Source organism: Catharus ustulatus, chromosome 22 (assembly GCF_009819885.2).
Source record: "Catharus ustulatus isolate bCatUst1 chromosome 22, bCatUst1.pri.v2, whole genome shotgun sequence".
NCBI lineage: Eukaryota > Metazoa > Chordata > Aves > Passeriformes > Turdidae > Catharus > Catharus ustulatus.
Window position 1 is genome coordinate 10,040,429 of NC_046242.1, and position 14,965 is coordinate 10,055,393.

At 50.5% G+C, this 14,965-nt stretch overlaps 1 protein-coding gene across 5 annotated transcripts in view; it reads right to left on the reverse strand.

Annotated features, from left to right (window-relative positions):
* Positions 1 to 4,609: 4,609 nt before the first annotated feature.
* CALN1 (calneuron 1) overlaps positions 4,610 to 14,965 on the reverse strand; it is a 140,809-nt gene continuing 130,453 nt past the window's right edge. For all 5 annotated transcript variants that reach the window (XM_033078551.2, XM_033078555.2, XM_033078552.2 and 2 more), the window contains one exon: positions 4,610 to 11,154. In XM_033078551.2, coding sequence (XP_032934442.1) covers positions 11,027 to 11,154 — 128 coding nt within the window. In that variant the 3' untranslated portion in view covers positions 4,610 to 11,026. The remainder of the gene's footprint in view (positions 11,155 to 14,965) is intronic.

Consider the following 14,965-nt stretch of genomic DNA (forward strand, 5'->3'; position numbering starts at 1 on the left):
CCCAAAGGCCAGTGGGTAGGATGCTCTCGCTATTCCATTCACACTTCTCACTGAACATGTAGATGAGTTTAATTTCTGTTTAATCAGCCTCTGCAAACAGCAATCACTTGAAATTTTTCCTGCCTCACATGCAGTGATTACCCTTCTTACACCAGCACTGCTCATCCCAGGCTGGGGCTCTCAGCTCTCCAGGTGACATCTTTCACTTCAAGGAGCTTTTGGTGCTTTGCTATGAAACACTCTGTCAGCTGGAACTTGCTGGATCTGGAGGTGGCTCAGTGTGTTCTCCTTGGGGCTGAGGTGCCCTGGGATCCCTGCTCTGCCCTGGAGCAGTGCCAGGAGTGGAGACGTCGGTGGAGCCTTGTCCACGTCACCCCTGACTACAGGGGTGAGACCCCAACTGCAGAGACCCCAGTGCTGGATGTTTGCAGCACCCCCAGTGCTGGTATTTGCAGAATTTGTGCTCTTGCCCTGCAATCTGTGTGTGTGACATTCAGCCTTGCAGAGATCAGCTGCTGCTGTCCCAGCTGTGATGGCAGGACCCAGGGAATGGCTCCCACTGCCACAGGGCGGGGATGGGTGGTATATTGGGCAGGAATTGTTCCTGTGAGGGTGGCAGGCCCTGGCACAGGGTGCCCAGAGCAGCTGTGGCTGCCCCTGGATCCCTGGCAGTGTCCAAGGCCAGGTTGGACACTGGGGCTGGAGCAGCCTGGGACAGTGGGAGGTGTCCCTGCCATGGCAGGGTGGCACTGGATGAGCTTTGAGGTCCCTTCCAATGCAGGGCACTCTGGGCCCATTCCTGCACCTGCAGGATGTGCCCGAAGTCTCCAGTGCACAGAGACCTCCCTGGCAGCTCCAGCTCAACGACTTCAGCACAACAGAGGCTGAGAACTGGTGGGCTGGAGGCAGAGACCTGAATTTTTTGTGAAACTCATGATACAGAGAAAGAAGATCTGGAGCTTTTGCACAACTTTAGCTCCCAGAAAACTCCTAGAGTTTTGTCCCTTTGTGTTTATAATTTTAGATCAGACCTAGAGGCATTTTGCCTCCAACATAGGGGTGATATTTTTCCTGCCCTGTGGATGGGGGACACTGCTCCTTCAATTAAAAAATACTCCTTCTGAAGCCCTGAGCAGTGTGAGGATGCTGAAAATTGGCTTTCCTAGACCACCAGCATCCTGCTGCAGGTTGTGGGCCCTGTGCTGACACTTGCATTTAATTCCTGTCTGCAGTGACACTCTGTGATCATCTCAGCTGTCTGTCATTGCGTGGGCAGTTATTTCTGACAGCTTATCCCAAAGCAGGTCATTATGGGCAAGGGAAAATTTAGGCAGTAATTAGTGTTAAAAGAGATTTATTGCAATGTGCCAGGTGTGGCACTTGACATCCTCAGCCTGATACTGCCACTTCCAGTGGATTTATCATCTTCCCGTTTGGGGAGTGATGGTGGAGCAGGGCCTTTCTGTCTAGGAATGATATTAGAGAAAAATAAAATATCTGTCAGCCATCCCTTACTGTTCTGTGCCCAAATCCCTGTAGCCCTGGCAGTTCCTTAACTGTATCTCCTCTTTTCTTCCCCCTTCTCCCTTCCAAATTTCCCCAAGCCTTACAGCTGGCTGATTTCTGAGGGAAGAGCAAGGATGGAAATTTTGTTCGACAAAGCTGCAAAAAAGTAGAAGTCGGGGGACTGATGTGCAGCATTCAGCAAGCCTGGTGCTACAGCAGAGATCAACATCTGCTGTAATTACTTTCTTTAGAACTTCACAATTGTCCTGATAATTTTGGTAGGAAGAAGAACAAATGGGAAAAGATCTGGAAGATACTCTTGGTGAATTTTTTAATTAAAATGTTTTTGATTTGTTGAGGAACACTGAAAGAAGCAATTAAAACAAGATGATATTGGTCTATACTTACAAGGGAGAGCCTTGCCAGGATTAACTGGCTTGGTCCAAATAAATTACTGCCTCTGGATTTGCATTAGCAAATACTTCCTAGAGATGTTAATGAGGAAAGAGCGAGAATGGAGCGGGTGAGATCATAGCAACAAAGGCAGCCTGAGGGTCACAGAGTCCAGAAGGGCTCGGGGTGGAAGAGACCTTAAAACTCATCCCATTCCACCCCTGCCATGGCAGGGACACCTCCCACTGTCCCAGGCTGCTCCAGCCCCAGTGTCCAACCTGGCCTTGGGCACTGCCAGGGATCCAGGGGCAGCCACAGCTGCTCTGGGCACCCTGTGCCAGGGCCTGCCACCCTCAAAGGAACAATTCCTGCCCAATATCCCACCTAAACCCATCCTCTGTCAGTTTGATGCCATTCCCTGTGTCCTGTCCCTCTATCCTTTGTCCAAAGTCTCTTTGCATCTTTCCTCCTTCAGGCCCTCCAAGGTCACACTGAGCTCACCCCAGAGCTTCTCCTCTCCAGCTGAGCACTCCCAGCTCTCCCAGCCTTTCCTCCAGCAGAGCTGCTCCATCCCTCTGCTCATCCTGGAGCCTCCTCTGGGCTCCTCCAGCAGCTCCAGGTGCTGCCTGTGCTGGGCCAGGGCTGGGGCAGCTCTGCAGGTGGGTCTCACCTGAGCACAGGGACAGAATCCCAATCCCTCCCTGCTGCCCACGCTGGGATCAGCCCAGGGCTGGAGGGGTCTCTGGGTCAGCCTGGACCTGCCTGGGGAAAGTGTGAGGTCAAACCAAGACACTGCTGCAGCTTTGAGCTTGGGGAGCCCAGCCATGGCCAGAGGGGCTGTGCCTGAATTTCACTCAGGGTAAGGAAACGTTTATTTCCTTTCTTCAGGACTTTAATTTCAGTTAATTCCAGGCCTTGGCCAGACTCCATTAAAACAAAGCAAGGAGCCAGGGTGTGAAGTGCTGTGCTGTGTGATGATCTAATCCAAATCCCACAAAGTCTGGGAATGTTTCCACTTAGTCCCTGGGAGCTGGATTAGACCTGCACCATTGCTCCTGCCTAGTGCCAGTGCCTGGTCCCACAGCAGCAGCAGCCCCAAAAACCCTGAGGGGGCACAGCTGAAGGATGGAGCTTTTGGGTGGTGTTTTCACCTGCATTTCTCCATTAATGGAGAGCATTAAATGAACCATTCAAGTGTCCATTAATGGAGAGTATTAAATGAACCATTCAAGTGTCCATTAATGCAGAATATTAAAATGACAAAGAGATAAACAGGCTTTGGTGGAGCTGGGACTATGGCTGTGTTTGTGGGATGGTTATGCAGAGATAAAGCACTTTGCTCTCAGGCCAGGTGCAGGGTGTTTTTTCTCTTTTAAAGCTGCTATTCTCCTGCAGTCAAGGGTGATTTCCCAGTGGTGTCACACTGAGCTGTGCTCACCTCTCCAAGGGCTGGAGGGCAGAGGATCTGTAGGAGCAGCAAATATCAATTTCTGGACAGCTCTGAATTTCTGGTGGCTGAAACTCAAGGTACAAGCCTGGCTTGTTCAGAGGGCACTGAACACACTGACCTGCATGAGAACAGCTTTCAGTGTGGGGTGCAGGTTCCTCCTTCCAGCTGGGAATTCCTTCAACTGCCCATTCTTCCCAGGGTAAATATACAGGAATTCCTGGAGTACATTTGATTCATTCCTGTCATAAACCAGGTTCATTCCTGAGCCATTCACTGGAACACTCTCCAATGACATGAGAGGTCAATGAGAGTGTGCAGTGCCTTTTTTCATACTTGACAGATTTGGTAAACATGGATGTCCTGTACCCTTGCTGTGCAGTGGTAGTGCCTGCCTGGATTGCAGGGATTGCATGGAACTGCTCAGACCCAACCTGTCACAGGATCCCAGAATTGTTTGGGCTGGAAAGGACCCTAAAGCCCATCTAACTCCGTGGGCAGGCACCCCTTCCCCTGTCCCAGGCTGCTCCAAGCCCCACCCAGCCTTGTCCTGCCACTGTGGCTTGGCCTCACCTGAGGGAAGCAGATTTGCCAACATCAACTATTCCTTTTTCAAACTGAATTTAGGCACCAGTGCCAGGAATTGTGGTGTCAGTCATTAACCTCACTGTCACCTTCTCCAGCAGGATGTGCTGGGCTGGCTCCTGTGGAGGAAGGCTCCAGGGAAATGAAGAGCTCTGGGTTTTTTTAAGGGACAAAGGGCTCTCCAGGACACCTCAGTGCAGTTAATCCTCCCCGAGCAGGGCTCGGGCTCGGCAGTGCCAGAGTCAGGATTAAAGCTGTGCCCAACATCCTCCTCTCAGCAGTTAACAGTGCCCCAAGTGCACCCAAGCTCAGGGATCAGCCTCTGCCTCTCTGGGAGGATAAAAAAGGGCTTTTAAAGCAAGTGCTGACCTTTCCCTCCGAGATCTGACCAGTTGTGGCTTTGCCTTCCAGAGAAGTTCAATCCCTCCCTTTGGCTTCCTGTGCATCTGGAATTGCTGATCCCATTTCTCCAGCCAGGAGCTCCTTCTGTAGTAACAGAAGGATTTTAAAGGCTTTTAAATATGTAAATCTATTTTCAAAGCAAAATGACCCCCCCAAATGTTCATGTATCTCTCAGAAGGAATAAAGGGTCTCTGTCCTAATATTTTATGCAAATCTTGCTTTTGCTCTTGTACTCAGGCATGAATGAATATCAGTGTTTCAAAAGAAGAAAAAAGCTTCATCAAAAGAAAAAAAAACTTTATTTCTATTGCATAAATAATGGTAAAATTAAAATATTTTTATACAGATTATATATTTACAGTAGAGTTTGGTTAGAGGGAACAGCTGATACATATGGCATTCAGTTTTCCTTTATACACTCCTTTATACACTCAGATAACTTGCAATAACATAGGATTTATTTCAGTTGCATGCCCAGTTAATTTATATTAATATTTACAGTATTTTGTACAAAGGTTTTTTGTTTTTTTTTTTTTTTACTATTATGCTGCTGACTTTGTGAATTTTTGTTTTTAATTAAAAAGCCATGTCGTTAGTTAAAGAGCCAAAAAAATGGGGTGACTTTACAAATGAACAGTAAATGGCTGGAAAACATGAGATGGTGACAAAAGGGAGACACAGGGATCAGTGAAGAACTCCTGGAGATGAGTCAGGAGGCATTGATTCCTTAGATCCTGCTGTGGATTAAATGGCAACAGGCTGGGACCTGAGCCCATTCCACTTGAAGCCAATTAACTCTAAAGAGTTATTTCTGATTGGCCCCAGGGCCCAGGGGTAACCTGCTCTGCCTTCCTCCCCCAGCCCAGAGAAATCTGAGGGAGCCAGAGCTGGAAGAGCTTTGGCTGCTCTGGAAGGGATGCTCAGGAATGTGACTCCCTCCTTGTTGGTTGGATGGGAATAGAGGCAGGAATTTGGGGATTGATGTCAACAACATCACCTGCACCCTTTGGAATTGCCCCCAGGAGGGACAGGATGTGCCCAGGTGCTGGTGGCACCAGCTAGGGGCTCCTGGAGCCACCTCAGAGCTTCCCAAAGTTGCCTGTTGGCTGATGGAGACACAGGACCTGCTGGGAAAGGAAAGCTGGAACATGGATCTCACCTAGAGCAGGGCAAATCCAGCTGCTGGTTCGGGATGCTGGCAAAGACAGGCCAGGAACAGCTGGGGAAATAATTGGGTGGAAAATGGCAATTTCATTTAGCAATGCTTTTCAAGGCTACAAAGTATTTTGGTCTGTCTTGACAGAAAATTTAAAAAAAAAACCAAAAACCTCTGTGGTATTTCCATCATCACACTGTGAAGTACTGAGCTCTAGATCCAGAGGATTTCTTTTTTCTCTTTTCTCCCTCTTCTGGGGCTGCAATTATTTCACAGTGAAGATGCCAAATTACAGCAGTTTTTCCAATTAAAATGGTGTTCGATTTTCTGCCCACCTTGCTCTTGATTAAGTTTTTGCACTTCCTAGAGCTGCCTAAAATGTCCTTCTTGAACTGGAGAAATACAGACCCCTTCCTGATAACAGCCAACAACACAAAGAGATGCTGTAAAACTTTTCTTTTCCTGCATTATATTCCTGGGAAAGGAACAGGTTCTAAGTGATGCCAGGGAAATGTAATTGCACTGTCAGAGCACAGAAGGGTAAAATAATAGATTGAAACCCAGCAAGTTCTGTACATCTTCATCAGTGGAATGGAAGCATGATTCAGAGCCAAGAAAAAAAGACACTTCATCAGATTCTCATTTTAGAAGAGTTGGTTTTTCTTCTTTCAAACGCTCATCCATAAAGCAGCAACTAAATCATGGATTACAGGGTGGGTAAAATGAGGGACTTCATTCTTAGAGATTTTAATGTAATTCCTCCCACTGCTTCTCCCTCCAGGGCTGATGGGGGCTGTGCTCCTGTCACCTCGGGGTGGTGACAGCCCTGGCAGCTCCTGGCACGTGCAGGGGACGAGTTTTCCATGGGAAAACTGAGAGTCCCCCTCTTGTCCTGGGGCCCTCACCCAGGATGGAGCTCTTCCCAGTGCCAGGGGGGCACAGGAGATGTTTCACTCTTCTGTAACAGCCAGGAGGATGCAGAGGGGGTTTGGGGACAAAACACTCCTGTGCTGCAATGGAAGAAAGGAGCAGTGGGTACTCGGCTCATCCAAACAGATTTCAGCCATCCAGAGTGGCAGCCTTGAGAATGTTTTCTACCTTGGCTTGCTTTGCTTGCTCCCTACCCTAATTCTGGATTTTAAACCCCTCCTTACTTGGCCCAGCTTAAAAAGAAGGGCATCCAAGCTGCTGGGATTAAACTAACCAACATCCAGCCCTTCCAGTGCACACATCCAGCAGGTGAAACCTCTGCATAGCTGGGATGGAATCTCTCAAATGAACTGGATTACACCCAGATTCAGCTCTGGCTCACCAGGGAGCAGGGACAGGAGCTGGGGGTCTTCCTGCCTCCCAGCCTCCTGCTCACCCTGGACCTGGGGTCTGTGATCACTGACAGTGACTGGGGGACAGGGTGCCCATCAAGCAGCAAGGAGAATTTTTTGTGGACTCTCTTTAATTCCCTATCACCTCTCACAGCATGAGGACCACAGTCCTAACAAAGCCAAGCCTTCCTAGTTGAAATCTTTCAGTTATGTTGACAGTGGTGCACTCATGGAGGGGCCAGGCTCCCGTGGGTGACACTGTGACACCCCTCCCATGTGTCACTGGCTGTGAGAAGATTCTGGCTCTCCAGGGCCACCAGCACCACCATCATGGAACATCCTGAGTTGGAAGGGACCCACAAGGACCTCAAGTCCAGCTCCTGGCTGTGCACAGGACAAAGCCACCCCTGTCCTGCCTGGACACTGCCCTGAAGGAATGGCTTTGGCTCTGACAGGGGAGCAGGTTCCTTCAGCAGCTTTTGCTAGAATCCCTTCCCCAGAGCCTCCAAGGTATTTCAGCATTGGTGAGGCTGCTGCTCCTTCTGCTGGCTTCTCCAGGAGCAGGAAATTAGGATCCCTGCTAAAGCCAGGGGTTGAAGCCAAGGTCAGTGGTGATGAGGTGTGCAGCCTTGCAGGAGCAGGAACCCAAATCCTTCTCACCATGTAGAACTTTCCCAAAGTGTCCTCAGCAAGCCCAGGACAGGCAGTGCTCAGGCTGAATGGATTTCACTCCCTCCTGAATTAAAGCAAAGCCTCTCTCAGGCTGAAATCATCACGTTGCTCTCGAAGCCTTCCCTGCACATCAATCCCCTTAATTGCACACAGTTTTTTGTGGCCAAGCTACCAGAGTTGCTCACGAATTCCTAATAATTTCCTAATCCACGAAAAGCCCCTGTCCCACTGCTGGGAGCTGTTTGCCCATCCCTGGCGGTCTGGGATCGTGTGTGCTCTGCCATGGTGACACCCATGTCACGAACAGCCAGGGTTGCCATGGCAATCTCCTGTTCCTCCAGAGCTGCAGGGCTGAAAAGACGCTTCAATCCTCTGGAACTGGCAAGAGCAGAAGTTTGGAGCTTTTTCTGACAGCTCTGCTGCAGTCTGGGTATTTTTTTAAAGTATGTTAATTAGCACTTAAATAGGTTTTTTTTTTTTTCTTAAAGTATGGGATGTGGGGTTTTTATTTTTATATCTTTGATTCTTCTGCTTTCTCCCCCTCAGCTTTTGCCATCAGGTTCCAATCAGAATTTTACGGCTCTATTTTTACCCTACTGTCTGTAAAAGCAGAAAAAAGCCCTATTTTCCCCCTCTTGTGTAGAAGGAAAAAAAAAAAGGAGATAAATGGATGTTACATAAATGGAGCCAGGGAGGGAGGTAGGAGACATCCAGCACTGCTGGATGGGAAGGTTGTGGGAAAGAAAGGATGGAATAGCTTGGCCTGATCCATCCTGCATTGCCAGGAGTCACTGATCAAAGAAAGGATCTCTTCACAATGCCTGGAGATGGAGGAAGGCTGCTCTAGGAAGGGAAAGGAGATCTCTGGCAAGACATGACCCTGATTGGTAATGGAAAAGTGAGGTTCCCTACAGAAAAATCACAACCCCAAAGCCCCCAAAATCCTGTACCCAGTAAAATCAGTGGGGAGTTGTGCAATGAACTCTACTGACACCAGGCTATGGCTTTTTACCAATATATTCATTATAGGTTTGGTTTTACACATGGAGCTGTGAAGGGAAGGGTTGGGCTGGAGAATGGCTCTATTTACAAGGGTTCATGGAGCATGCAGGAGGGAACTCTGGAACCTTCCAGAAAGCTTCAAGGAATGCAGACAATCATTGTCCATGAGGTGCTTCTGGGCCTGGAGTCTGCTGGGGGTTTGTGGTACATGGGTGAAGAAAATGGGAAATGCCTGGTTTTGGGGTTGTGGGTTTGGGGTTGTGGGTTTGGGCTCAGTGGAGGCACCAATCTGTCCCGTGCTCCCCCCCATCCCTCCCCCTCCATCTGCCCACACTCACTCCAGCACAATCCCAGGCACAAAATGAGTATTCCTTGGTGGCAAGGAACATTTAGACATTTTTCCCACAGCTGCCACCTTTCCACAGGACCCCTGAGACCTAAAAGTGGGGATGAATTTCTTAAAATTATCTCCAAGCTTGTATTTGCAATGCCCAGCAGAGAAAACATGTCTGGGCTCCCCAAGCACTGAGAATCCCACACCAGAATATCCCACAGATATCCTGCTGCTGCCCTGTAGCAATGGAAATCTCTCCATCTTCTGGGAGACAGAATCATTTTTTGAACAGAATATTTTGCAGTTCACCTCTATTGGTCACAGCAGAACAGAAATGCAGGAGTTGTGTGGTTGGGAAAGGCAGAAAAAACCAACTTCGGCTGCTGTGGAAAAGGTGTTGTCTTTGGGATGGAGGGGACACCAGGAAAATGGCAGGAAAAGGTGGACTGGGAGACTGAGATACCTAAAGGTGACTTGAGTTTAAAGGGAAGATGGGAGACAGGACGTGGAGCAGCAGATTTTTCAATTACGCTGCTAAAAGTACAGGTAAATGTCACTCAGACTTGTAGAAAAGCAAGATCTGGGATGAGTGTTGGGACAGATCCAGTGTAACTCAGTGTGGGGTGAGGGAGGCTGGGGCTGTGCAAGCCCTAGGGGAGCCATCCTGTGGCACAGAGAACAGTCACCTCCATTTCCAGGAGCAGCACCTCAGGGTTCCTGGTGTGCCTGGAGCTCTCCCAGCACAGCCACCCCATCCCAACATCCGAGTGCCTCCATGGAACTCCCTCGGAGCACTCCATGATCACCAGCTGGGAAACCCCTCCTAGGAGGGCAGGAGATCACCTCTGTGCTGGTGTGGCACCCAGGGGCACAGTTCATCCAAAGGGAAATGCATGGATTTGTGTCAAGTTTCAAAGGAAAAACACCCAAGTAATCCTGGCTCCTTGCACTTCCCGTGTGGTGCCCCTGCTCTGCATCATTCCATCTTCTCCTTGCTGCTCCTTAAAATGTTTTGCAGGAAAACCACCCAATGCTCCCTGGATCTGGAAGTCTGACACACTTCAAACACACGGGGGTGGCCTCAGGTTTGGTTCCTTCTCTCCTGCTGTGCTCAGCTTTTCCAACAGCCCCCTTTGGAGCCTGCCCATGGGATGGATGCTGGGAGGGAATGGAGAAGTCGGCTGGTCAAATCCACACTTCACCAGTCGGGTGAAAATAAAACCTCCCCCACAGGATGATGCCTGCCATGCAGGTTTCACTGCAGATCATAACCAGGCCACGTGAAATGGAATAATTTAAAATTGTGCAGGCAAGGAGAGGGGAGGAAAGCTCAGGAAGAGCTTCCCTCAGGATTTTCACCTGGGAAAAAATCGTGAAGACCAATAAAGAAGAAGGGTAAAACTGCTGGAGAGGAAATGCTGAATATGCAGAGAGGCTCGAGGAGAGGGAGGTTTAGCTGGCGCTGGTGGTGGCAGAGTCCCTTGGAAGACTTTGCACAAGTTCAGCAATGCCCAGGTGGGAAAACAAAGGGTGCTCCTCAAGCCCTGATTCACAGTCGGAAAAAAATGGCCAACAGACTCTGCTACCCCACAGTCTCATGGCAAAGGTGGAGTCGATGAAGCAAAAAATAGACATTTTGTATGGTGCTGGCAAATTCTCCCCTTTTTTTCCTCAGAAAATACTGTACAAGGATGCTCTAGCTCCCCTCTAATGCCGTAAACTCCATGGCATGGTCATAAGGGAAAAGGAAAGTGAAGCTGGAACACATGGAACGAAAGGAACAGGACTTGCTTGTGGCAATGCTACGATCAACTTCCTGGGAATGTGGGCCCAGCGGGAGCTCCGCGGGATAGTCAGCGGGCCCTGGGATAAGGACAAGTCACGAGGCTGGGCCTCCTTCGGGCCGCAGAGCGCCGGATCCAAGCCTCCTCCGCGTTGCCATTGCTGTTTCGAAGCAATAATTCGGGACTCCTGGATATGGGATTATTGCATTAGGAAACAAAACCTTTAAAGCATTAGAACAGCCCTTTGATGTCCCTGCCAAAAGGATGTGGTTGGTTCACAGGACACGCTGCTGGCTCAGGCTCCTGCTGCAGGCGCCGGCTGTGCCCGCGTGTCGGTGCCGTGGGATCGGGGCGGGAGCTCTCCCGGGGTGCGCATGCATGGCCGCCATGGCGCTGCCAGGACCGTGGTGAGCCATGCCAGCACTACTCCATGCCACTGCGCAGGATCTGGTTGGCCGCGATCAGCATCACGCTGATGATGAAGGCCATGGCGAAGGCGCAGATGAGGCTCTTGCGCACGCACGTCTGGCGGTTCTGCTTCTGGGCGTGCACTGCAGGGACAAGAGGGGTGGTCAGACACTGCAGGGCTTGTGCTCCCTCCTGCAGCAGCTCAGGAACCCTCCTGTCACCTCTCCCTGCTGGGACATTCCACCCAACCTTCCAGGATCTCCAAACCAGCCCATCCCAGTCCCTCCTAACCCTTCAGGAACTCCTCTCCCTCATCATGGCTTTTAATCCCTTTCAATGCTCACACGGATATTTGGGGCTAGCTGTGTATTTCCTTTAAGCTGTTTGTGAAGTTGGAATCATAGAATGGGGTGGGTTGGGTTGGGTTGGAAGTGACCTCAAAGCTCATCTTTGTCCCATGGCAGGGACACCTCCCACTGTCCCAGGCTGCTCCAGCCCCAGTGTCCAACCTGGCCTTGGCACTGCCAGGGATCCAGGGGCAGCCACAGCTGCTCTGGGCACCCTGTGCCAGGGCCTGCCACCCTCACAGGGAACATTTTCTTCCCACTCTCTGACCTAAACCTCCCTCTTTCAGTTTGGACTAAGTTGTCTCTAAAGTTCTTTAATATCAATTATCAACCTTGTGTGAATCCCTCCAACTCATCCAGGTCAACTGGGTGTCGCCTTCTTAAGGCGTGGCGACCTGGTCTTTGGCCCGGCACGGTGATCCAAACCCCAGGATCACTCGGTCCAAATGCTCCTGACACCAACGTGGTGGAAAACAAATGGCGTTTATTGGGGGGTTTCAAGGGTTCTTATAACCTGGGTAGTCACTGTCACTTCCTCCTGCTTACGTCAGCAAGGTACATCCAGGTACATCCAGGTACAGGGCAGGGGTCTGGTTACAGGGAGGGGGTGTGTCCTAACCTAACCGTACAGCACGAGATCTTCCGTACGCATGTCCCTAACTCTCTACAACTGGGCATGAATGGAAAATCAGGAAGTGCTCCCTGATGACACTCAGGCCCCCACTGTGACAATTCCCAGGAGTATCCGTGGTACATGAGTCACTTTTCCAAACTGTTTTAGATTTTCTGTGCTTAAGCCAAATCAGATTTATTAGAACTTTTCCAAGTGACTGCTTGCAGAATAATTGTCAAAAGAAGTGAGAGAAGCAATTAAAAAGCAGATAGAGTTGGGATTTTTAGCACTTGTTTTATTTAATTTTACTTTTTGCTAAGCTCATCAGTGAGAATTCGTGCTGTGACTTAATAAAGCCAGTTCATGTCTCTGTCTTGGCCTCCCCACATCTGAATGTCAGAACCACCCGTGGTGCTCGGGCACTGTGGAGATTTTTGCAAAGGCCTTGAACGTTTCCCCAGGCAATCCTAGGGTGGTTGTGGCTGAACAGCCCAATTATCACCCCACAGTCACCACTAAACCATGTCCTCAGTGCCACATCCATACTTTTTGGACACTTCCAGAGATGGGGACTCCACCACTGTGGGACAACCCTTTCAGTGAAGAAATTTTCCTATTTTCTAATCTAAACTCCCCTGGCCCAGCCTGAGGCCGTTCCCTCTCCTCCTGTCCCTGTTCCCTGGGAGCAGAGCCCGACCCCCCAGCTGTCCCCTCCTGTCAGGGACTTGTGCAGAGCCACAAGGTGCCCCCTGAGCCTCCTTTTCTCCAGGCTGAGCCCCCTTTCCCAGCTCCCTCAGCCCCTCCTGGGGCTCCAGCCCCTTCCCAGCTCTGTTCCCTTCCCTGGACACGCTCCAGCCCCTCAGGGTCTGTCTTGTCCTGAGGAGCCCAGGACTGACCCCAGGGCTGGAGCTGTGACCTCAGCAGTGCCAGCACAGGGGACAGTCCCTGCCCTGCCCGGTGCAGCCAGGGGCCATTGGCCTTTTTGGCCCCCTGAGCACATCTGGGCTCATGTGCAGCCACTGGCACCAGCTACCCCCAGGGCCTTTTCCAGCTCCTCTGTCCCAGCCTGGAGCGTTCCATGGGCTGCTGTGCCATGGAGCAATGCAGGACCTGGCACTTGGCCTTGTTGACCCTCATCCAATTGGCCTGTCCAGGTGAGTCAGGGAAAGCCAGGAAATCATCCCACACAGGATGGACAGCTCTGTTCAGCTCCTCTGGGCCTTGCTTTGCTCTTTGGGCTTGGTTTGCCCTGGGAAGAGCTGTCCCTGTCACCTTTTCCTCACTAGATGCTCTTGTGATGACAGGAGACTTTCAGATGGTTGACAACAACCCCAAAACAAACCTAAATGCAGCCAAGGACAGGCTCCAGGTGCCCATGTTTGGAAAGCTGAAAGGAGAATATTTTAAAATACGTGGAAAAACTCCTTGTTCTGACCCAGTCTTGAACCTCATCCACAGAGAGCCCTGGATGCCGGGTTTTCAGTCCCAGTTTTCTCTCCCATCACCTCCTCTGGCTGGTGCTCAGCAGTGCCTGTCCCCTAATCCCAGCTCCCAGCTCAGGGCCAGAGGCACAGAACCCTCCTTGGGGAGGGTTGGAGCCATCCTGCCCTGGGGAGGGAATGTGAGTGAGGTCTTTGCTGTGTTCTGGGCAGGGAATGAAATCCTCCCTGCCAGCAGCTCTCCCAAATTCCTCTCTGCTTGCACTGCTCTGCTCCTGGATTCCTTCTCTGGCTTTCACAAACCACACAGGATCAATGCTGTGGCTCCCTGGCTTTATGCACAGTGCCTTGGTGCTTTGAAAAGCTCATTCCTGCCCAGCTATAGTTATTTTTTTATGTATTTTTCTATTATTTCTGTACTTTGAAAGCACTCCCAGGCACCAGTATTGCTGTCAGGATGGGGCTGGTGATGGAAACAGTAGCCCAAGGCAGGGCAAGGGTTTATTGGGATGATAAACTCACCTCTTCAGAGGAAAAGAGTAAAACACGCTTGGTGTTTTTGCAGAAATGTTCCTGAATTGAACAACTACTTGAGGGCTCTGCTATAAAACAGAGCCTGAAGGCAGCAGGGTGCAGGGAAGTGCCATTTACTGCTCTTAACCCACTGAGGGGACACCAAACATCCAAATTACCCACAAATAACCCCAGGGAAAGGGGGATGTGTGGAGGGGCTGAAGGCCCAGCCAGAGCCTCTTGCTGTTGGCTGGGAATGACTCCCAGCAAGGAGATGGATATCACCACTGCCCTGCTCCCTTGAAATCCCCAGGGAGACAGAGGAGCTGCAATTCCTGATGTCCTGATCCCTGGAATTTTTCCCTACGTGCTGCCCTCTTGAACATGAAGTTCCATTTAACAATTCCTGCTTACTGGGCAGGGTTTGCCCTCAGTTCTCTCCTTTCTCTAAATCCATAATCTTTGAGCACAGAATCTGCTTTTCCTGCTGGCTCCCATAGCTGGCATTGTCCCAGGGCTGGATGCCAACATTTGGGTGCCAGTGGCAGCTCTTACCCCCCATGAGACATGCCTGGGTTGGATGTGGAGCTGTTCATTGGACATGGGAAGAGCCTGAGGCTCCTCTGGAGAAATCCTCAATCATTCTTAGGGGAAAGAGCAACCCAGAATTTTCCAACATCTATCAGACCTCACCAGGCAAAGGCAAATCAAGGCTGAGTCATTCTTCATCTTCTCCACACTCCCAGGACAGGCTGGTGAGAACTCCCCCACTGGCACAGACTCCAGCAGGATCTGGGGTTAATGGGGCCAGGCTGTTTCCAGGTGATGATGCCCATGGTGGGTTTGGGATGTGCTCCCAGCACTGGGAGCCTGCAGGAGAACAGTTCCTCCCAAGGACAGCAGCAGTGTATTTATAGTGGCCCTGTCCCAGCCCTGCCACAGGTGAGTGATGGTGGCTTGCTCTGGCTGCCTGGAGTTATTTTTGGTTTAACAGGTCAGTTTGTCATTGCCAAGCTGAGCTGAGTGGGACAGGGGGGGCAGG